Genomic DNA, 23,247 nt, shown 5'->3' with positions numbered 1-23,247 from the left:
CATGCGGACCGGGACAAACATGTCGCACAGAGCCTGGGGGAAATTAGTGGCAACTCTAAGGCCATAGTCACCTGCTTGGTGGCTCAGGAGACCACACCAGCTTTATTAAGCAGGATGACAGCTGCGGTGGAGGCCAATACCGCTGCTGTGCAGGCCAACACCGCTGCAGTGCAGGAGGAGGCGAGAGTTACCCGCCGGCATCAGCGGGATACCACCACCCGCCAAATCCGGATGTTGGCCCAGACCAACACCATCCTTGCCCGCCTGGCCAACGCCATGGAGGGCATGCAGCCACCACCTGCAAGGAGTGTGGAAGTAGGGGTTGATGCTCCTCCCCCCCCTCCATCCCCACCCAATGCCTCCTCTGCACCACGGAGATTGAGGAGCCGGAGCCGGGGCACCCTTGGCCCAAGGAAAAAAACAAAAAAATAATTTAATGTCTACATTTTTTTTCCCCACAGAATATGATTTTTTTATTATTTTTATATATGCTCAGGATATGAGTTTCTATTTTTTTTATATGCTCAGGATATGAGTTTTTATATTTATTTGTAGTCCCTACACACGGTGAGGAGTGTATACTACAGTGTGACTGGTGTGTGAATGGGGGGGGGGTGGCACTCCTGCTGGAAAAGGGGTGTCACCCTCTGCCATGTGAAAGGTGTATGAATGGACAGCAACATAATTGGAGCCTTGACGCGGCGTTGCTGCTCCCTAATACCATGGGGTATTGTTGGGTCTAATCCAATTTGGGGTGCATGTGTCGTGTGTGTGCTAGGGACTACAGTGGTGTACATACATGCATTATACTTGTGACAAGATCAGGGTGTGTTTAATGTGCAAAGAGACGTTCCACAAGACCATTCCGGATTGCTCTTCCCTCAGAAGATCCGGTAGTGTTTCTTGGGGGGGGGGTTGCGTGGTTCGGGGGTAAGGTCATTGCGTAGCTCAATGTGCATGCCCCTTCTTAGAGCTAAATTGTGGAGAATACTACATGCCCCTACGATTTGGCATACAAAGTTGGGTGAATACAATAGGGTCCCCCCTGATTTATCCAGACATCTGAATCGAGATTTAAGAATGCCAAATGTGCGCTCCACCACCGCACGGGTACGTGCATGGGCTTCGTTATATCTTTCCTCTCCTGGTGTTTGAGGGTTACGAAATGGGGTCATCATGTGGGGTCCCAGGGCATATGCAGAGTCACCTGGAAGGGAAAAGACAGGAGAATGTTAGTCGTGCATGTGCCCCTTGTGATGTGTGCATCATGGGGGGAGGGGCAGTCATACCTGACACCCATGTCACTCACCAATCAGCCAGCTGTCTCCATACATGTTCTGGTCAAACTCGGTTGGGATGGGGCTGTGTCGGTAAATAAAACTGTCATGGCTTGACCCTGGGTGTTTGGCACGGACATGCCATATGAGGCCATGTGCATCCACAATCATCTGCACATTTATCGAATGCCAATGTTTCCTGTTGCAGTAGATATGCTCGAGGAGCCGGGGGGGGGGGGGGGGCGTAGTGCCACATGGGTACAATCTATTGCACCCACAGTGCGTGGAAATCTGGCTAATGCATAAAAATAAAAATCACTGATTGCCTTCTGCCGCAGGTCAGCCGTGGTTGGTTTGATAAATTGTGTGCCCATTCGTCTGAGTATTGCAGGGATCACTTGGTGCACACACCTGCTCATGCTGGATTGGAACATCCCCGCCACCACTCCACCTGTGCGCTGAAATGAGCCACTTGCCAAAAAATGAAGGGTTGCCACTACCTTCACCAGTGGCTGCACTGCCTGTCCCCGATGGGTCGGGCTGCTGATGTCATCCTGCAGGATTGTTACCAACTCAAGGATGACCTCAGGGCTAAAGCGAAACATGCGATACACCTCAGTATCAGTCATCTGAAAAAGGTTGTAGCGCCCTCTGTAAATCCTCTCCAGTGCCCTCCTACGAGTCGGCTCAGTCAATATAATATCAAGAACCATAGCTGCCCCTGGCATGTTGGTGCACAGATGTGAGGTCCCGAAAATGTGGGTGGTCTGCTTGTTCAGCTCGTCTGTCTAGGTGCTGCTGAAGTTGCGCGCTCCTTCAGATGACATTTGGCCATCTTTTGCTAACTTGCCCCTGCTTTTAGCAGGAGCAAGTTTGCCCAGGGAAAAAAGCTTGCGCGCTTCCAGCGCAAGATGCGCATCACACGCGCATGTTTCTGAATCATCGGCAGTACCTAATTTGCATATTCGCTGAGGGAATTCCATGAAGGCGCAACTTACACCCCGCGCAAAATTGCGCGAAAATTGCGCAGGAGCAGCTAGGCTGCGTGCGCGGGAAAATGGCCGTATTTCAGGCTTAACTGGTTTACAGAATCAGCAGCAAATTTGCATGGGAGCAAATCAGTACTTGCGCGGCGCAAATCACACTTGCTCCCGCGCAAGTGCTTCTTGAATCTGGGCCAAGGTCTATGGCCTGACTTCATGTTGATGTATTATGCCTTGTGATACCTGTTATCTTTTGAAAAACTTCAATAAAAATTATTGAAATTTAAAAAAAAAAAAAAAAAATAACATCCGCAAAAATCGACATCATATATCAGCCATCGGCTCCCTCTGATTTCTAAATATCGGCATCGGCCAGAGAAAAACACATATTGGTCGACCTCTAGTCTGTGGTCACCAGAGTCCCCCCCTCCCTACATTGGAGTTCTCATTTTAAATGCAAGTTGGAACTTGCATTTGCAGACTCCGATGTAAGAGGGAACTCTTTGCTGGGTTATATTAACCTGACCTTTATGTGAATGAAGAAATATGATTTTTGACTTTTGTTCTACTACTACTACACATTACAACAAATTGTATCTATATTTGTGTGCATGTAATATATATATATATATATATATATATATATATATATATATATGTTTAACCACTTAAGGACCGCCTCCTGCAGATTCACGTTGGCAGAATGGCACGGCTGGGCACAAGCACGTACCTGTACGTCCTCTAAGTGCCCAGCCGTGGGTCGCGGGCGGGTGCGCACCCGCGACCCGGTCCGAAGCTCCGTGAGCACGGGACCCGATCCCCAGAGCTGAAAAAACGGGGAGAGCTGTGTGTAAACACAGCTTCCCCATTCTTCACAGTAGCAGCTTCATTGATCGTGTGTTCCCTAATATAGGGAAACACGATCAATGACGTCACATGTCCAGCCCCGCCCCCCTACAGTTAGAAAAACATATGAGGTCACACATAACCCCTACAGCGCCCCCTAGTGGTTAACTCCTAAACTGCACTGACTTTTTCACAGTAAACAATGCATTTTTATAGCATTTTTTGCTGTGAAAATGACAATGGTCCCAAAAATGTGTCAAAATTGTCCGATGTGTCCACCATAATGTCGCAGTCATGAAAAAAAATCACTGATCGCCGCCATATAAAAATGCAATAAAACGATCTCCTATTTTGTAAACACTATAAATTTTGCGCAAACCAATCGATAAACGCTTATTGCGATTTTTTTTAACCAAAAATAGGTAGAAGAATACGTATCGGCCTAAACTGAGGAAAAAAAGTTTTTTTATATCTTTTTGGGGGATATTTATTATAGCAAAAAGTAAAAAATATTGCATTTTTTTCAAAATTGTCGCTCTATTTTTGTTTAAAGCGCAAAAAATAAAAACCGCAGAGGTGATCAAATACCACCAAAAGAAAGATCTATTTGTGGGAAAAAAAGGACGCCAATTTTGTTTGGGAGCCACATCGCACGACCGCGCAATTGTCAGTTAAAGCGACGCGGTGCCGAATCGTAAAAACTGGCCAGGTCCTTTACCTGCATAAAGGTCCGGGTCTTAAGTGGTTAATGATAAATGGATAGAGAAAATTCTAGAAATTGTGAAATTATAGTTCATGGTGTTTAAGCATCCTAATATATACAATTTATACAGTTCATTTTTATCGCTTGAATTATTTTTGAGTGGGGCCTCATGTCTAGGTTTTGCCTAAGGCCTCACAAAGCCTAGAGCCACCTCTCTCTCCACGGTACATTAACTTGTCACATCTCTTTGGTTTTAGGGACTATTTTACCCCCCTCATCTCTGGTCCGGACCACTCTTATCTGCTCTTTGCTTTTTCTTATACTGTTCTTTACCCTTTCTTTCATTTGCCTACCCAGGAGTTTCTATACTAGCACCCCACATGCTCAGCACTTTGATCTTGGGGTAGTCATCATTGGGCATGTACACATATGCTAGATGTATCCGGTGATGAGATACTGGCACCTATATAGAGTGCTGATACCTTTATTGTTTTGAGATTGAGACTGTGGGTAACAATATTTTGTGTATTGCATCTGTTATCTTCACTTGCGCTGATGGCGGTACTTTTGTACTGATGCTTGTTTTACTATTTGTAACATTTTCAAACTTGAGGCGATTATAGCCATACTGGTGCAATTGTTTTCTCTGTTAAAATTTTCAATAAATATTTTAAAAGTAAAAAAAAAAAAAAGCCTGATGCCCCCTAGGAGCAGCTTCAAAAAGCTGTGTGCATTAGGCCTGAATGGCCAAAAAGTGCTCGCAACCTTTCCTCATAACTAATGTCCTTCAGTCTCTTTATTAGCTTTGCTGCCCTTCTTTGTACTCCATTTCCAGTACATCCTTCCTTAGGACTGGTGCCCAGAACTGGATTGCATACTCCAGGTGCGGCCAGACCAGAGTCTTGTAGAGCGGAAGAATTATCATTTTATCTCTGGAGTTAATCCCCTTTTAAATGCATGCCAATATTCTGTTTGCTTTGTTAGCAGCAGCTTGGCATTGCATGCCATTGCTGAGCCTATCATCTATTGGAACCCCCAGGTCCTTTTCCATCCTAAATTCCCCCAAAGGTCCCCCCCCCCCAGTGTATAAATTGCATTTGTATAAAAGGCATTATTTTAAATTTTTCTACATTGAACCTCATTTGCCATGTAGTTGCCCACCCTATTAGTTTGTTCAGATCTTTTTTGCACATTCTGCGGAAGTTATTGCCCGGCTTAGCTTGGTATAATCCGCAAATACCGAGATTGAACTGTACATATACTGTACATACACATATATATGTACATGCAGTTCTGAGCACACTATTTCTTATTTATTTGCTGTGATGTCAGAAGGAAAAATTACAAAATCTCCATATGCCACACAGTGTACTTCACCATAATAGACCTGTGTTCATTACTGAAGTTGGCACTGTGCCCACATCTATTATAGATGATGCCTTAACAGGTAACATGTACTTGGCCTTTTAACGTTGTCAGTGCTCTCTACAATGACACTCCATATTTAGAATACAGAGATAACACTATCACACGCTTTGACATAAAATGTATAAATAACAGTTCTGCTGAAAAACAATCAAGCATAGATAAAACAACGCTGTGCATTGTACAACTGAATGTAGCTACCAAAAATACTTTTGCTTTTATCATTTACAATAGCCAGTTACATAAAATATGACATTGTCCATCTATACTTATTCAAACTGGAAGGCACACAGTAATTGTACTTAAACTGTAACAATCTGGACAGTTTGAACACAAAAGTGTTACTTTATGTCATGTGAATTGCATGTCTAGGTGATTGTCTAGGTTGGCGGTGGCAGATAACTTGTATGGCAGAGTAGCTCTCTGTACTGTACCTATTAACCCAAATAGTTTTAGAAAGACTTCCTTAAGACCTTTTCACCTAAATATTTGAGTCACAAATCCTGATGTTTTTCAAATTACGGTAAGAAGATATCCTGGGACTCCTATTATTGCATCCTATCTGAAGAAAACCAAACTGCTGAATGCAGGCGCTTAGGAGGGTAGTGCCAAATCTATTGCCATACCAGTGAAAATGGACGGTCATTAAAGTGTAAATAAAACCAAAAATATAATATATTACAGATTACTAGTCTTGGTGTTCTAGCTGCATTATTTAAAGCTTATTATGCTTTAATTTCACCTGGTAATCCTGCAAATAGCACCTTTCCTGGACCCTGGTTGGCTACATCACTCCTCTATTGTACCTATGAAGGAACCCTAGGCGATCCAAGCAGTTCTCCCCCCGCAGTCTTCTGGGACACTGAGGGACCATTCACAAAGTGCGGCGCAACTCACGCGTGCGCAGCACTTTGAAGCGGAAAGCAACACAGCCGGCTTTCCACAGGATGCTGGCGCTCGGAACCCAAAGGCTAGTGAAGAACTAACAAAAAGAGAACACAAGGGTAATACAAATTGACCAGATTAGTAATGCCTAATCACCTGTTAAGTGTTGTCAAATAACCAGACACAGCATACATAAAAGGAAAAAATTTCACCCTAATCCTGAGAGTACAGCTCTCATGTGTGGGTGACACAGCGGTTATAAAGTGGCCTTTTTTATGAGGCTAAAAACGTAATTTTAATTATGAAAAAGGTCAAAAAAGAGTAAAATCACATACCAAAACGACTCTATATAATTGAAGTGCAGTGTGTCACATCACAATCTCATCACCAAGTGAATAAAAACAGTGTCACTGATATTACTGATATATTACTGTATATACTATACAGTCAGGTCTGTAAATATTGGGACATCTACACAATTCTAATCTTTTTGGCTCTATACACCACCACAATGGATTTAAAAAGAGACAAACAAGATGTGCTTTAACTGCAGACTTTCAGCTTTAATTTGAGGGTATTGTGTAGGAATTGAAACAGTTTGCATACGTGCCTCCTACTTTTTAAAGGACCAAAAGTAATGGGACAATTAGCTGCTCAGCTGTTCCATGGCCAGGTGTGTTATTCCCTCATTATCCCATTTACAAGGAGCAGATAAAAGGTCCAGAGTTAATTTCAAGTGAGCTATTTGCATTTGGAATCTGTTGCTGTCAACTCTCAATATGAGATCCAAAGAGCTGTCACTATCAGTGAAGCAAGCCATCATTGGGCTGAAAAAAACAAAACAAACCCATCAGAGAAATAGCAAAAACATTAGGTGTGGCCAAATAAACTGTTTGGAACATCCTTAAAAAGAAAGAACGCACCAGTGAGCTCAGCAACACCAAAAGACCCAGAAGACCACGGAAAACAACTGTGGTGGTAGACCAAAGAATTATTTCCCTGGTGAAGAAAACACCCTTCACATCAGTTGGCCAAATCAAGAACACCCTCCAGGAGGTAGGTGTATGTGTGTCAAAGTCAACACTCAAGAGAAGACTTCACCAGAGTGAATCGAGAGGGTTCACCACAAGATGTAAACCATTGGTGAGCCTCAAAAACAGGAAGGCCAGATTAGAGTTTGCCAAACAACATCTAAAAAAGCTGGGAAGCTGAAGAGAAGAGTATGGAGAAGGAAAGGAACTGCTCAAGATCCAAAGCATACCACCTCACCAGTGAAGCATGGTGATGGCAGTGTCATGGCGTGGGCATGTATAGCTGCCAATGGAACTGGTTCTCTTGTATTTATTGATGATGTGACTGCTGACAAAAGCAGCAGGATGAATTCTAAAGGGTTTCAGGCAATATTATCTGCTCATAATCAGCCAAATGCTTCAGTACTCATTGGACGGCGCTTCACAGTGCAGATGGACAATGACCCGAAGCATACTGCGAAACCAACCAAAGAGTTTTTTAAGGGAAAGAAGTGGAAGATTATGCAATGACCAAGTCAATCACCTGACCTGAATCCAATTAACCACTTAAGCCCCGGACTATTTTGCAGCTAAATGCCCAGGCCAGACAATTGCGCGGTCGTGCGACATGGCTCCCAAACAAAATTGGCGTCCTTTTTTCCCCACAAATAGAGCTTTCTTTTGGTGGTATTTGATCACCTCTGCGGTTTTTATTTTTTGCGCTATAAACAAAAATAGAGCGACAATTTTTAAAAAAAATCTATATTTTTAACTTTTTGCTGTAATAAATATCCCCCAAAAACATATATAAAAAAAAAATTTTTCATCAGTTTAGGCCGATACGTATTCTTCCACCTATTTTTGGGAGCGATCGCGACGGAGCGGCTATAAACGAATAGCCGCGCCGTCGCCCCGGATCGCTCCCCGAGGGAATCCGCCCGCCGCACGCAGCGGGGGGGGGGGGGGGGGGTCCCGATCGGACCCCTCACCCGCTAGAAGGCGGGGACGTATATATACGCCCATCTGCCTGTCCGTGCCATTTTGCGGACGTATATAGTCGTGCGGCGGGCGTTAAGTGGTTAAGCATGCATTTCACTTTATGAAGAAAAATCTGAAGGGACGATGCCCCAAGAACAAGCAGGAACTGAAGACAGTTGCAGTAGAGGCCTGGCAGAGCATCACCAGGGATGAAACCCAGCGTCTGGTGATGTCTATGCGCTCCAGACTTCAGGCTGTAATTGACTGCAAAGCATTTGCAACCAAGTATTAAAAAGTGAGTTTGATTTACGATTGTTAATCTGTCCCATTACTTTTGGTCCCTTAAAAAGTGGGAGGCACATATACAAACTGTTGTAATTCCTACACTGTTCAACTGATTTGGATGTAAATACCCTCAAATTAAAGCTGAAAGTCTGCAGTTAAAACACATCTTGTTTGTTTCATTTTAAATCCATTGTGGTGGTGTATAGAGCCAAAAAGATTAGAATTGTGTGGATGTCCCAATATTTATGGACCCAACTGTATTTAGTATTTTCCCACTGTTTCTTTGCTGTACAGAATGATTGTTCATGTAGTTAATGCAGATCTCCACACAAAAGGGAAGCTCCACTTGTCTGCCTTCTACCTACTTGATGTCAGTTTACCTGCACTGTCTCCATTGTAGGGGCCCCAGAGCATTACTTTGCCCAGGGGCCCATGATGCTATTAAGACGTCCCTGATTACAGCTCTGAAAAATGGCCTAGTAATGAGAGGGTCTATACAGTACAAGCTAATACCCAAGTGGTTAAAGGGGTATAGACATTAAAATATTTACATATTCCTGACAATAACTAAAAGGCCCTGATTGACCTCGAAAGCCGCAAGTTTTGTTAAGTAATTCATATTCAAAAATCATGACTGGGAGGTTGATTTACTAAAGGCAAATATACTTCCCAGTGAAAATAACTCTCCTTTGCCCCTTTACTTCAGGTACTTAGATGAGTATAATGCCGTGTACACACGATCGTTTTTTTCCGATGAAAAAAGTCTGATGGACTTTTTTCATTGGAAAAACGATCATGTATGGGCCCCATCTGACTTTTTTTCCATCGGTGTAAAAAAATAGAACATGTTTTAAATTCACCCGATGGAAAAAAATCTGATGGGTAATTCCGATCGTCTGTGTGGAATTCCGTCGGAGAAAAATCCATGCATGCTCAGAATCAAGTCGACGCATGCTCAGAATCAAGTCGACGCATGCTCAGAAGCATTGAACTTCATATTTCTCGGTTCGTCGTAGTGTTTTACGTCACCGCCTTTTGGGTGATCAGAATTTAGTCCGATAGCAAGACTGATGAAAGTCAGCTTCATCGGAATTCCGACGGAAAATTCCATCAAAAATCCGATCGTGTGTACATGGCATAAAGGCCCCTTTCACACATATGGACCTGTCATTTGATCATGTTTTTTTGTCATCAATTTTTTTAAGTCAACATCTGTTTCACATCCGTTTTTCATCTGTTGTCATTCGTTTTTCGTCCGATCCTTTTTTCTAACGGATGAAAAATAGGGTTTCTATCCATTTTTATCAGTTTTTCCACAGAAATGCATTGATGTCCCTTTTTAATCAAGGGATGGATGAAAAATGGACGAATGGTCCCTGTATATGTGAAGGGGGCCTAACTGTTTGTTTCTTTTGAATCCTGCACTTCTTATTTAAAGCACCTAATGTTTATTTACATTAGAAGGCTGGAATATTTCTGCTGCCAGAAAAAAAAAAAAAAACAGGAGCTCTGTTGGGAAATTTAAGAATGCTTTTCTCTGCAGTATCTGTAGCTACAGAGGTCAGTGATTTTTTTAAAGTCATTTCACGGCTTGGTAAAAATATGTGAATGCTTTATAATGTACTAAGTCTAAGCACTGATAACATTGAGAGAGGGGAACTTATTAAAGATTCTGCTCCAAAAAGATGTAAATCTATCATCCAAATAGTGTTACCCATATGACCTGAAAACTGATTTCTAAAGAAAAAAATGAGGAAGGTGACTGGAACTCCTATAAAAACCTTCATGTATAGGGCAGTGCTCATGTCTTGAGCAGTCAATCGCCAAGCCCAAACACAATGGCCTCATGGGGAAGAGAAAATAGTTAAAGTGATACTAAAAGGAATAAAAATAAATAATAAACATGTTATACTTACCTGCTCTCTGCAATAATTTTGTACAGAGCAGCCCCGATCCTCCTCTTCTCAAACTGCTTACTAAGGGGGAACTTGAGTGTGCAAACTCCCTAGCCCCGCTCTGCGTGTTTATTGGCACACAGAACAGATATCAGCCCCCCCTCCCTCCGGACTGCCTGTAAATTAACAGCAGCGGGAGCCATTTCCCACTGTGGTGTCTGAGCCAATAAGGAGGGAGAGAGCTGGGAGTGCAACTGCTGTCATGCATATCACTGGTTCAAGATTGGGTAAGTATTAGGGAGGCCTGGGAGGGGAGCTGCAAACAGAACTTATTTTACCTTCATGCATAGACCTTCAGGCTTTAGAACCACTTAAACCCTGTGTACGTTTCTAAGGCCCCATTCACACTTGCGAATGAGGCAGAAAGCAATTACACACGAGAGACCAAGCAGGGCAGCAGGGATTCCTAGCAATTAGATAGGGGCAACAGCCCCGATTGAAAGCAATGGGAGGCCGACAGCTCCCGTATTTAACTGCAAGCTTTGCGAATGATCGGCCCTGGAAGCAGACTGTCAGCGTCCAGAGCTGATCATTTGCAGGTAATCATTCTATGAAGAAATACATGTGAACAGCAGCAATTAGCTGCGGGAGTGGTTAGCATCTCATTGCTTTCCATGGGGCTTCCACCCTCAGATAATTGCTGGAAATCCCTGCTGGTTCTCCCACATGTAATTGCTAATGAGCTCATTCGCAGTTTACATTAAAGGAGTTGTAAAGGAAAAAAAAAAATCTGAAATGACTGTTTACAGGGTATAGAGACATAATAGTTAACTGATTCCTTTTAAAAAATATTAAAAATAGATAAAAATCAATCATATATAATGTACCTGCAGTTTCTAGTTTCGTTTTTGCATGTTGTTTACTGCTTCTGTGATGTACAGAGCCACAGAGCCAATACAGGGCAGTGATGGTTTGGAAAACTAAACTGATTGGTGCTGTGGGGTTTTTAGACACACAGTAATCACACCTCCTTGATTAGTGACCACAGAGAGAAAGCTCCCAGTACTGTGGTTATCAGGATACAGACAACCAGGAAGTGTGGAGATCAGAGAAGAATAACAGCAACTTGAGAGCAAAAACGAGGACATGAAAACAGCACTGCATTAAGGTAAACGAAGCTATTAAGATAAAAAATAAAATCCTTTACAAACCTTTTAAGCTTATGCAGCTTTGGGGCCCCTGGCTCTGACCCAGGAACAGATCATCGGGGAAGTTGAGTATAAGTAGCTTGGGAACAAATAGGTAGATTCAGAAAGAGTTAGGCCGGCTTATCAGTAGATAAGCCGACCTAACTCCGAATCTACGCCGCCGTATGTTTAAGCGTATGCTCAAACAGAGATACGCTTAAACATATCTAAGATAGGCCGGCTTGCGCCGTCCTATCTTAGATTGCAATTTTTCGGATGGCCGCTAGGTGGCGCTTCCATTGCGGCCGGCGTAGATTATGTAAATGAGCTTGTACGCCGATTCACGAACGTACGCCCGGCCCCCGCAGTCGAATTACGTTGTTTCCGTAAAGGCCTTAGGCGGCCTAAAGTTTTTCCACCTATGAGGTGGAATAACAATGTTAAAGTATGGCCGCCGTTCCCGCCGCGAGGTTCGAATTTTTTACGTTGTTTGCGTAAGTCGTCCGCGAATCGGGAGTTACGTAGTTTACGTCCACGTCGAAATCAATAGGCCCGTACGGCGTACTTAGGCGCAATGCGCACTGGGAAATGTAGGAGCTCGGCGCATGCGCAGTAGCAAAAAACTTAAAAAAACGTGAGGTCAAGCCTCATTACCATACAACACGCCCCCCTCCAACCAATTTGAATTAGGCGCCCTTACGCCCGCCGCGATTACACTACGCCGCCCTAAGTAAGGAGGTAAGTGCTTTGAGAATCATGTACTTGCCTCTCTTACTTAAGGCAGCGTAGTGTAAACACGCTAGGCTACGCCGTCTTAACATTGCACGGCCGTACCTGAATCTACCTAAAAGTCTCTTTAAATTTACACGTTTTGCCTTAGAATGAGCTATTGGGGTTGATTTACTAAAACTGGAGAACGCAAAATCTTGTTTGACTCTGCATAGAAACCAATCAGCTTTCAGTTTTTTTGTCAAAGCTTAGTTGAATAAGCTGAAATTAAAAGCTGATTGGCTACCATGCACAGCTGCACCAGATTTTGCACTTTTAGTAAATCAACCCCATAAAGTAACTGTAGTTAAATTCAGAAAAAGTGGCAGTTAAAGCCTTCAAAAAACTATATATTTTTGTAAACTGGGCTTTTATCTACGATTGTTTTGAGGGCTATTTTACTTAAGACTGCAAAATGAGAGAGGACATAATAGCTTATAACAGAAAGTTCACATTATAGTGCAAGAAACGTCTTCTATCTGCATTTACTGTTCCCTCTCAGTGTGATGTGAGCTCAGGTGAATGCTTTCACAATGAGAGCTAAATGATTCATGTGGTCTGCTGACTACTGGAATCCCACAGTTGGTACAAACAATGGTACATAGTAGGTGACTAAATACTACGACTCTGTGCCTGGGACAACCTGAATAATACACCTGCCAGCATGTAGATAAGGGGGTGGGTGAGTTATTGGTCTTCTGCCTGTAAAGATGGAGGATCAGGAAGACTAAACACTGAACAGTGTATGTGCCTAAGCCTACCTCCATTGGTCAGGGATCCTGGCAGAGCTTCATCCACTCCATACAAACTCCATACTGTATAATATTTCTGTCAGCGTAGTGTTATATAGTGTGGGAAATTTTCTCCTGTGAGATAGTGTTAAGCCAGCTGTACACTTGTAGATTTCTCTTGTTTAGCCCCCCACTGAACCTGAAACCCCCATCCACGCTAAATTGTGTGCATGGAGGAACCTGCACTGCCAGCTGTTGCATTCAGACAGCCGCAGGTCCAGCAGTCACCTGACCTATTTAGCTGATATTTTTTCACCCAGCCCTTTGAATTTTGAAACTGAAGTTTGACGAGTAGGGTGGTGCTGACAGGGCCACACACAGCTTGAATTGCAGCACACTGAGCAGGAATCGGCTGGAATTCAAGCCATGTATGGCCAGCATTACTAAACAGTTAAAGTGTTTGTTAAGGCATGTATTTAAGTCTATGCCAGCCTATTAACGGTGCTTTAATGTCATAGAAAAACATAGATTACAGTACCCGTTGACACGGTACAAAACAGTTCATGCTAGGAGGACACATTCTTTCCAGCTCTGATTGATGTGTTCTGTGAGAGGAGCTGTGGTCTCCCTCTGACGTCAGAGGGAGATTTCGTGGCCGCTCATCTCCTCCACAGAAGACACCCATCGGAGTTGGAAAGCGGCCGCAAGTCACGTGACTGGCCTGAAGACAGCTGATATTTAGTATTTAGAACGATCGTTTTTAAATAAAGCATACACAGTGTGCTATGCCAGCCTCTAATAGAGAGGCTGGCAGTGACAAAATGAATATTTTAGTATTAAAATAATAGCGGCAAGGGAGCCGGGCCGGCCCGAGACAGACAGAGGCGCTGACAAGGAGAAATGAGGGGGTGAGGGGGGAGAGAGGAGAACGGAGGGGACAGCAGCCTATCATAAAAGGAGGCACTTTGACCACGGTGATCAGGGCGGAGCTGCCCTGGTTATCGCGGTCTGATTAGAGAGGGCAAACAGGAAGTGGTAGGTTTAGTTTTTTACAGTTTAGAGGGGGGGCAGATTACATAGCACAAGCGCTGTGCTGTGTAATCTGCTTTAAGGGACCAGAATCAAAAAAAAAAATATTTGGGGGGGGTTAACAAACACTTTAACTGCTGCATTGGCTATGATACCACATACTTCTTAATTTGGATGTTTAACTTTTATGACTACACAATGAAAATAATTTTATGAAATTATATGCTGGTGAATTATTACAGTGGACATACATGAACTGTGTACAAGCATACATGAGCCTAAGCACAACACCAATGGATGGAGATCCTTGGGGGGAGCTAAACACCCAGCATGATGGTCTAGCATGGAACACTTTGTAACATACACTTCTATGACATTGTCTTACTACTTAAAGCAGAACGCCAGGTTGTGCCTGCACTGCATGGGCTAACTGCACGCTTTGTCCAGGAGTGAAAACAGTTTATACTCACCCGATCCTTTGATCCTCTGGAAAACAGCGCTCCCCCATGTCTGGCGGTGGACTGTTTTTGCCGTACTCACGTCTAATGCTGGTCTATGCGTGATGACGTCAGGAACAGTCCACAGCACAAAACAGCTAGACAACAGGGGGGCAGGAGTGTCAGGGACCGGCCTTGCACTGGGAGGACTGGGAGATTAGGTAAGTATATCTCAGCTCTCTAATCCCCTAGACCAAAACTAGCAGTTAACCCAAGCAGTGTGGGCACAGCCCCAATGCATGAGGAATTTGTTTTCCTTGTTCTGCTTTAAATAATGACTATTGGATATGTTTCTAGATGCTCTTTGATTTGGATATGGAACTTTTATGGTTACAAAATGAAGATAGTAATAAAGATAGCAATGAATATAATACAGTACAAAGGCTACCAAAGAACAAGAGGTATGGAGAAATCCTCCAATGGTGACACTGTCTGAGAGAATAACAGATTTTCTCTAGCTTCATGTTTTATCTTTGAGAAAAAAAGTGATGGGACATTTCTCCATGTGTACATAAAAAAGAAAAAAGATAAACTGGCAGGGATTTTAAAGTGGACCTTTAACACCAGCAAAAAAAATTGTGGTGCAACTCACTCTGCACACATAATCTAAAATAGCATGTTCCTGGTTTGCAGTAGGTATTGATATTAGCCAGGATAGGGCTACGTCATTAGAGCCTTTTCGCCTAAACTCAATATAATATCTTATCAATATAAACCGTGTCAGTTTACAAAGACCTGATACTTGCTAATAAACAATAACACAGGGGTTGATTTAAGCCCCTTTCACACCAGCGGGCTGATCGTGTCCGCCTGTCAGTTTTTCAGGTAGACCCGATTGGACCACCCATTTTCTTCTATGGAGTGTGGATATCAGACACCCGCCAGGAATTCGAGACGACAAAATCTGGCATTAGGGCGATACCTTCGCCATCCGTCCAGTGGATCGGACCTGCATAGCGTAGTGGACACAGACCTGTCATCCGCCTGCTCAGCGGGGATCAGCGGAGAGATCCCCCGCTGAGCAGGCAGATTCCGCTTGGACAGATCCAGCCCATGTGAAAGGGTTCTAACTAAAACTGGAAAGTGCAAAATCCGATGCAGCTCTGTATAGACACAATCAGCTTCCAGGTTCTTTTATTAAAGCGTAACTGAACAAGCGGAAGTTAGAAGCTGATTGGTTACCATGCACAACTGCACTAGATTTTGCACTCTCCAGTTTTAATAAATTAACCCCACAGTGCCAAGTCTCATATGGCACATGCACCGATCTCATGCGTGTGCCATACTTGACCTGACATAGTTTGTATTGAATAATAAAGGGATTAAACTCAGTGCGAGATGAAGCGCAAAACATCACCAGTAGCCAGTTTTTAAAAAATGTCAGCGGGGGCAGACAGCAGAAAACAAAGGAAAGATGTACGATATACGTAAATACGTATGATATATGTACTGTATTTATCGGTGTATACCGCGCACTTTTTTCCCCTGAAAATAGGGGGAAAATCACGGGTGCGCGCTATACGCCGATAGTGTACCTCGGAGGGGAAGGAGGGGGACAAGCGCTGCCGAGTGCCGCCGGAATTCACAAGCCGTCTCTCCTGTTTACTCGGCTCTAACGTCACACACACAGTCCCGCTTCCGCCACCGGCATTGGACCAGTGTTCTATCAATCACAGGAGCTGGTCCAATGGCGGAGGCGGGACTGTGTATGTGACTGCCGCCGAATGAACAGGATGAACAGAGATGACGGCTCAGTGATTCCCTCACTCATAGGAGATGACGGCTCGGTGATTCCCTCACTCCACGAGAGAAGGTGAGACTGCAAATGGGCACATAGGCTGCATCTAGGCAAATCAAACTTAGGGGCACATAGACTGGAGCTGGGCACATAGGCTGCATTTAGGCTGGAGCTGGGCACATAGGCTGCATTTAGGCTGGAGCTGGTTACATAGGCTTCATTTAGGCTGGAGATGGGGCACATAGGCTGCATTTAGGCTGGAGCTGGGCACATAGGCTGCATTTAGGCTGGAGCTGGGCACATAGGCTGCATTTAGGCTGGAGCTGGGCACATAGGCTGCATTTAGGCTGGAGATGGGGCACATAGGCTGCATTTAGGCTGGAGCTGGTTACATAAGCTGCATTTAGGCTGGAGCTGGGCACATAGGCTGCATTTAGGCTGGAGCTGGGCACATAGGCTGCATTTAGGCTGGAGCCGGTTACATAGGCTGCATTTAGGCTGGAGATGGGGCACATAGGCTGCATTTAGGCTGGAGCTGGGCACATAGGCTGCATTTAGGCTGGAGATGGGGCACATAGGCTGCATTTAGGCTGGAGCTGGGCACATAGGCTGCATTTAGGCTGGAGATGGGGCACATAGGCTGCATTTAGGCACAGATTAGGCTGCATTGAGGCTGCAGATGGACACTGACCACAACATTTAAAAAAAAATTTTTTTCCTGAAACTTCCCTCTGAAATTGGGGTGCGCTTTATACGCCGGCGCGCGAGGGAGGAAGGTCCACTTTAACTCTTCCCCACTCTGTCCAAAGCTAAAACAAAATAACGTTTTGGTGATTCATACAGGATACTAGAGCTGCACAATTAATCGTTAAAAAATTGTGATCTCGATTCAACCGCCCTGACGATCTCCAATGCAGAGTTTCCCGATTCTTTCATATAACAAGTGGAGAGAATTTATCTGCAAAACTCAGCTGTCAAAAGGAAAAGTCTGGGCAGTCTGCCAAGTTTAGATCAAAGGGATAAACTTCTGTGTGTAAAGAAAGTCCAGGCAATCTGCCAATTTTTTTTAACAACATGAAACATTGTAACTAACTTCCTTCTTAGAGCAAAGTCTGTGTGTAAATGCAGGTAGATTAACCACTTAAAGTCCAAATCTTTTTCTGACACTTGTTTCTTAAAGTGGATGTAAACTCAATTTATTTATTTTTTATGTCACAATGTAGAGTATAAGATTTCCTATTATCTGTGCCCAGTCTTGCCACACAGAGTTAATCCAGCTCTGAGCAATCCTCTTTTATTGTTCAGTGAAATAAAATGGACTTACAGAGAAAAACCTTAGTCTGTTCCGCCCCCTTGCTGTGAGTGACAGGTTATTTACATATCTAATGCACTAGCCTGGAGACAGGCATTATTTTCTAATTCCCACCCCCACTCCTTTTCTGAAGTCATGTGGTTACTTTTCTGGATTTTGACTGGATGTTAGTGATCATAGCAGAATTCAGTGTAAGGAATACATAGGGAAAAATGCATGTTGACAAGGGGAGTGTAGAGGAGGGCGTGGAGTCTACTGACATCACGACTCCACCCACAGAGCTCCAGACAATAGATCCATCCACAGAATCTGCAGTTTTTCAGTTCTTATAACAGACAGAGGGGAGACATTTGACAGGTAAGGATACATGCAGGAGGCATGTATATCCTTATAGATCAGCACTATGGCAGTAGTTTAGAAAGGATGAGAGTGGGTTTACATCCACTTTAAGGTAAAGTCAATATTTTTTGCTAGACAATTACTTGGAACCCCGCAAACATTATATATATTTTAGCAGAGACCCTAGGGAATAAAATGGCAATTGCTGCAATATTTTATGTTACACTGTATTTGCCCAGTGGTCTTTTAATTAATAATAAAAAAAAAACAGTAAAGTTTTAATGTGAAAGAGGATTTTACGCCACGAGAATCGTGAACTTTCTTCTAAGCAAAAAAAAAAAAAAATCGTGATTCTCATTTTAGCCAGAATCGTGCAGCTCTACAGGATACCACAGAATTTTGATGGGATGATCTATGCGGTTTAAAAATCTCTGTTATGCTACCTGACCACATGAGATCATTATCTACATAGGAATGTTATGGACAACATTGTAATTTTAATTCATGACAATTTTTGCTTTTGTATCATGCACCAAATATTGTTTTATTCTGACACAGTATACAGCTTTATATGTAGTCTTCCAGGTTGTGTATATTCATTGTACTGTATAAACTGAGAACTCATACCAAAGTAGATTAGCGGCGAGTCAGTGCTTTGAAAATCCAGAACAAGCCAGTACACCAGACATTTGGGGTAGCGGCAGAAGTTCCCACAATACAGGGTGACAACATAAACTCCAGATGATGTGCAGCCACCACGTTATGTAGTGCGTCGCACATATGCATGTTTTTGCATGAAGTTAAACCTTTTTTTTCAATGGGGTGTCCTAAACATGATAAACATGGCAAAGATGCTTAAGTAGCTTTTTTGAGGGTTTGCGCATTTTATTTGCTGTGTTTGGGATGCCATTAAAGCAAATCTTCACCCAAAAGGGGGTGTTCGGCTCTTCCTCCTCTTCCCCCCTCCTCTGCCATGTTTGGCATACCTTTTCTTGGGGGGGTGTGGGCACCCTGTTTTGACAGGTTACTGCTCCCACCTCTGCTTGGCTCGCCAAGAAGATCTGAGGAGTGGAAGTCGTCCCCCCAACTCCCTGTCCTCAACCTTCTATGACAAGTCACAGGTCCAAGAAGGCTGCGGGATCAATTCACAAAGTGCAGTGCGGCTCGCTCATACGCAGTGGGCAGCTGGCTGTGAAGCCGCAAGGAGTCACAGCTGGTTGCCCACAGTTTACATGCCGGCGCCGGTGACCCAAAGACCAACGAAGAACCCGCCCAGGTAAGGGCAGCACTGGATCTCTGGACAGGTAAGTGTCTGTTTATTAAAGGGTCACTAAAGGAAAAAAAATGTTTTGCTGAAATGACTGTTTACAGGGTATAGAGACATAAAAGTTAACTGATTCCTTTTAAAAATAGATTAAATTCAATCATATAATGTGCCTACAGTTTCACTTTCGTTTTTAAACTGGTTTCAAGTTTCTGTGAAGTAAAGAGACCCACAGAACAAAAACAAACAAATCCAGGGCAGCGTTTTGTTTTTAAAATGAATCTGATTGGTTCTGAGGAGTTTTAGACACACAGCTTGGACCACAGTGAAAAGCTGCCATGAGATTTTTCATAAGGAGCCAGACAAGCAGGAAGTGTGGAGATCACAGCAGAATTACAGCTACTTCAAAGCAAAAACGAACAATGAGGACATGAAACCAGTACTGCAGTAAGGTAAAGGAAGCTATTTAGCTAAAAAAAAAAAATTCCTTTAGTGATCCTTTAAGCACTTTAGGTCTGTCCTATAGCAGTTTTACTGCTAAAGGGTTGTGCCTGTAAGTGATTCGACACTTCCGGGTAGTGCTATGCATGTGGAAGCTGATCGGCAGGAGCAGGATACCCAATGTCCTCCAGCACCCACAGATCAGTGGGCAGAGCAACAGAACGGCGATCTGCCTATGTAAACAAGGCAGTTTGTCGTTCTGACAGGAGGGAGGGGTGCATTTATGTCTCTGCAAAGCAGGGAATAAATTCCATGTCTTCCCCTAGTAAAAGCACTTCACACAGTATAATAAAACACTAACTAGGCACACATTTAACCTTTTGATTGCTCGATGTTAACCCCTTCCCAGCCAGTGTCATTAATACAGTGACAGTGCATTTTTTAGCACTGATCACTGTATCAGTGTCACTGGTCCCCAAAAAGTGTCAAGAGTGTCAAAATGTCTGCCACAATATCACAGTCCTGCTATAAGTCGCTGATCGTCGCCATTACTAGTAAAAAAAAAAAACAATATCCCATAGTTTGTAGATGCTATAACTTTTGCGCAAACCAATCAATATTCATTTTTTTTTATGCTTATTGGCCTAAATTTATGGGAGAAAAATGACTTTTTCAATTTTTAGGGGGTTTAAATATTCAGAGGGGCAAGTGGTTAAAGGCAACAGTTACACTTTTTGTAGCTGCTCGCTTTTAATAGTTAGAGAGATAAATGAAGAAGAGCTATCAAGGCGATAAATGGTAATTTTGAATAATAAATGCAGGTGACTTGGTTTTGCTGCTGTGGCGGGGGTTCCTTCTAGGCTTTTTTTTTTTTTTTTACGGGAAGCGCAATTGTTTACATGTGTATTATGAGGTTATTATATGTTTACGTATGTGTGGAGCTTTTATAGAATTTAATTTCAATTTGCGTTGCAATGACAATAAAGTATTTATCGTTATTGTAAGAACCGCTTTAACAATGGACGGTACTGCAAGCAAGACTTTTTTTGCACACACAATAAATTGTGATTATTTTATTTTTTTGCACACATAATAAATTGCGTGAATAATTTATTATTATTATTCGTAACATGAATAACGCGTTTCACGAAAAAGTGCAGCGTCGCTGTATGAAACACGTCTACCTGTACCTGTTTGCCTGTCCTGTGGTATTATTCATGTTACGGATTTTACAATAAAGAGATTTATCACTACCTCGGTGTGCAGCCATCCATTCCTTTTATCCATATTGCATGGCCAGCGAGCCGAGGCTAGCACCCCTGGGAGGAGTCCATTCCCCAGCCTACCTGGTTCCATCACTGACCTGGAGCGGCATTTTATTTTCCTATTGCTTGCATGTGCATACAGTACAGAAGTGTGAATGCAGCTGGCTGTCCTATAGTTGTCTATTTGTAGCAATTCTTGCTGACTAATGCACTGCACACCGTCTAGACCTGACAGTTCTACAATTCCAGACTATGACAAAGCACAAAGGAAACAATATTTGTGTGAGCTGAGGGGTGACACCTATCCTGACTACAGCAGGTCAGTGTGACAATTTTGTATGACTTCCCTATCACCTGATATACACATAGGAGTCAGTGAGGGGAAATGTCACTGATTGGATACACATAGGAGTCAGTATGGGGAAATGTCAGTGATCGGATACACATAGAAGGGGAAATGTCAGTGATCGGATACACATAGGAGTCAGTGAGTAGAAATGTCAGTGATCAGATACACATAGGAGGGGAAATGTCAGTGATCAGATACACATAGGAGTCAGTGAGTAGAAATGTCAGTGATCAGATACACATAGGAGGGGAAATGTCAGTGATCAGATACACATAGGAGTCAGTGAGTAGAAATGTCAGTGATCAGATACACATAGGAGGGGAAATGTCAGTGATCAGATACACATAGGAGTCAGTGAGTAGAAATGTCAGTGATCAGATACACATAGGAGGGGAAATGTCAGTGATCAGATACACATAGGAGTCAGTGAGGGGAAATGTCAGCGATCAGATACACATAGGAGTCAGTATGGGGAAATGTCAGTGATCGGATACACATAGAAGGGGAAATGTCAGTGATCGGATACACATAGAAGGGGAAATGTCAGTGATCGGATACACATAGAAGGGGAAATGTCAGTGATCGGATACACATAGAAGGGGAAATGTCAGTGATCGGATACACATAGGAATCAGTGAGGGGAAATGTTAGTGATCGAATCACATAGGAGTGAGGGGAAATGTCAGTGATTGGATACACATAGGAGAGGAAATGTCAGTGATAGGAGTCAGTGAGGGGAAATGTCAGTGATCAGATACACATAGGAGGGGAAATGTCAGTGATGGGATACACATAGGAGTCAGTGAGGGGAAATGTCAGTGATCAGATACACATAGGAGGGGAAATGTCAGTGATCGGATGCACATAGGAGTCAGTGAGGGGAAATGTCAGTGATGGGATACACATAGGAGTCAGTGAGGGGAAATGTCAGTGATCAGATACACATAGGAGGGGAAATGTCAGTGATGGGATACACATAGGAGTCAGTGAGGGGAAATGTCAGTGATCAGATACACATAGGAGGGGAAATGTCAGTGATGGGATACACATAGGAGTCAGTGAGGGGAAATGTCAGTGATCAGATACACATAGGAGGGGAAATGTCAGTGATGGGATACACATAGGAGTCAGTGAGGGGAAATGTCAGTGATGGGATACACATAGGAGTCAGTGAGGGGAAATGTCCGTGATCAGATACACATAGGAGGGGAAATGTCAGTGATGGGATACACATAGGAGTCAGTGAGTAGAAATGTCAGTGATCAGATACACATAGGAGGGGAAATGTCAGTGATCGGATACACATAGAAGGGGAAATGTCAGTGATGGGATACACATAGGAGTCAGTGAGGGGAAATGTCAGTGATGGGATACACATAGGAGTCAGTGAGGGGAAATGTCAGTGATCAGATACACATAGGAGGGGAAACGTCAGTGATCGGATACACATAGGAGTGAGGGGAAATGTCAGTAACCGGAGTTATGTTGGGTCTGCCTGAAGTAAACAGGAGCCTGAGGGCCATGTGATCCTCCTGATATGACGGTAGGTGTACCGCCTCCCAATGACTGCGATGCTGCATGAATAGCGGAGCTGTGGTGACGAGTCATGGCCGGAGCACTTCTTACCTGCAGGATGGAGGGCGAACAGAATCCCAAGCACTAGGAGGTGCATGCGTCCGGGTACCTGAACAACTTGTCCGAGTCGGGAGAGCTGTGTGTCCAGACTGCGCGGCCTCTCTCCTCCCCTTCACTGTCTCTAATGTCAGCTTGGGGTGACAGACATGCGTGGGAGGGATGCCGGGAAATTCCTGTGCACCCAGCTCCAAATATGAGCATGGAATGAACCTTGGAAGCCGCAACTCTGCTGCTGCTGCTGGCCTTCTCTTTTTTGGTCCGACACCCCCCTCCTCGTAGTCTTCAGGCACCTCACCCCACCCAACAGAGACACAATGAGGGGATGGCGGGCACCCTCTATTATTAGGTCCCCTCATATACCACGCACCTGGAGACCTATAGCATCTCCTCACAGCTTACTTCATA

General features: G+C 43.6%; 1 protein-coding gene across 2 annotated transcripts in view; it reads right to left on the bottom strand.

The window, feature by feature from the left end:
- MSRB3 (methionine sulfoxide reductase B3) overlaps positions 1 to 23,021 on the bottom strand; it is a 197,220-nt gene extending 174,199 nt beyond the window's left edge. The window contains exon 1 of one of the 2 annotated variants that reach the window (XM_040344088.1): positions 22,834 to 23,021. Coding sequence is in view for 1 of the 2 variants with exons in the window: in XM_040344090.1 (XP_040200024.1) it covers positions 22,834 to 22,879 (46 nt within the window). In the remaining variant the exon portion in view is untranslated. The remainder of the gene's footprint in view (positions 1 to 22,833) is intronic. The other variant, XM_040344090.1, reaches the window with a different exon arrangement.
- Positions 23,022 to 23,247: the final 226 nt, after the last annotated feature.

The sequence above is a fragment of the Rana temporaria genome, chromosome 3 (genome assembly GCF_905171775.1).
Source record: "Rana temporaria chromosome 3, aRanTem1.1, whole genome shotgun sequence".
In the NCBI taxonomy this organism is placed as follows: Eukaryota; Metazoa; Chordata; class Amphibia; order Anura; family Ranidae; genus Rana; species Rana temporaria.
This window is presented reverse-complemented; position numbering and strand designations above follow the sequence as displayed.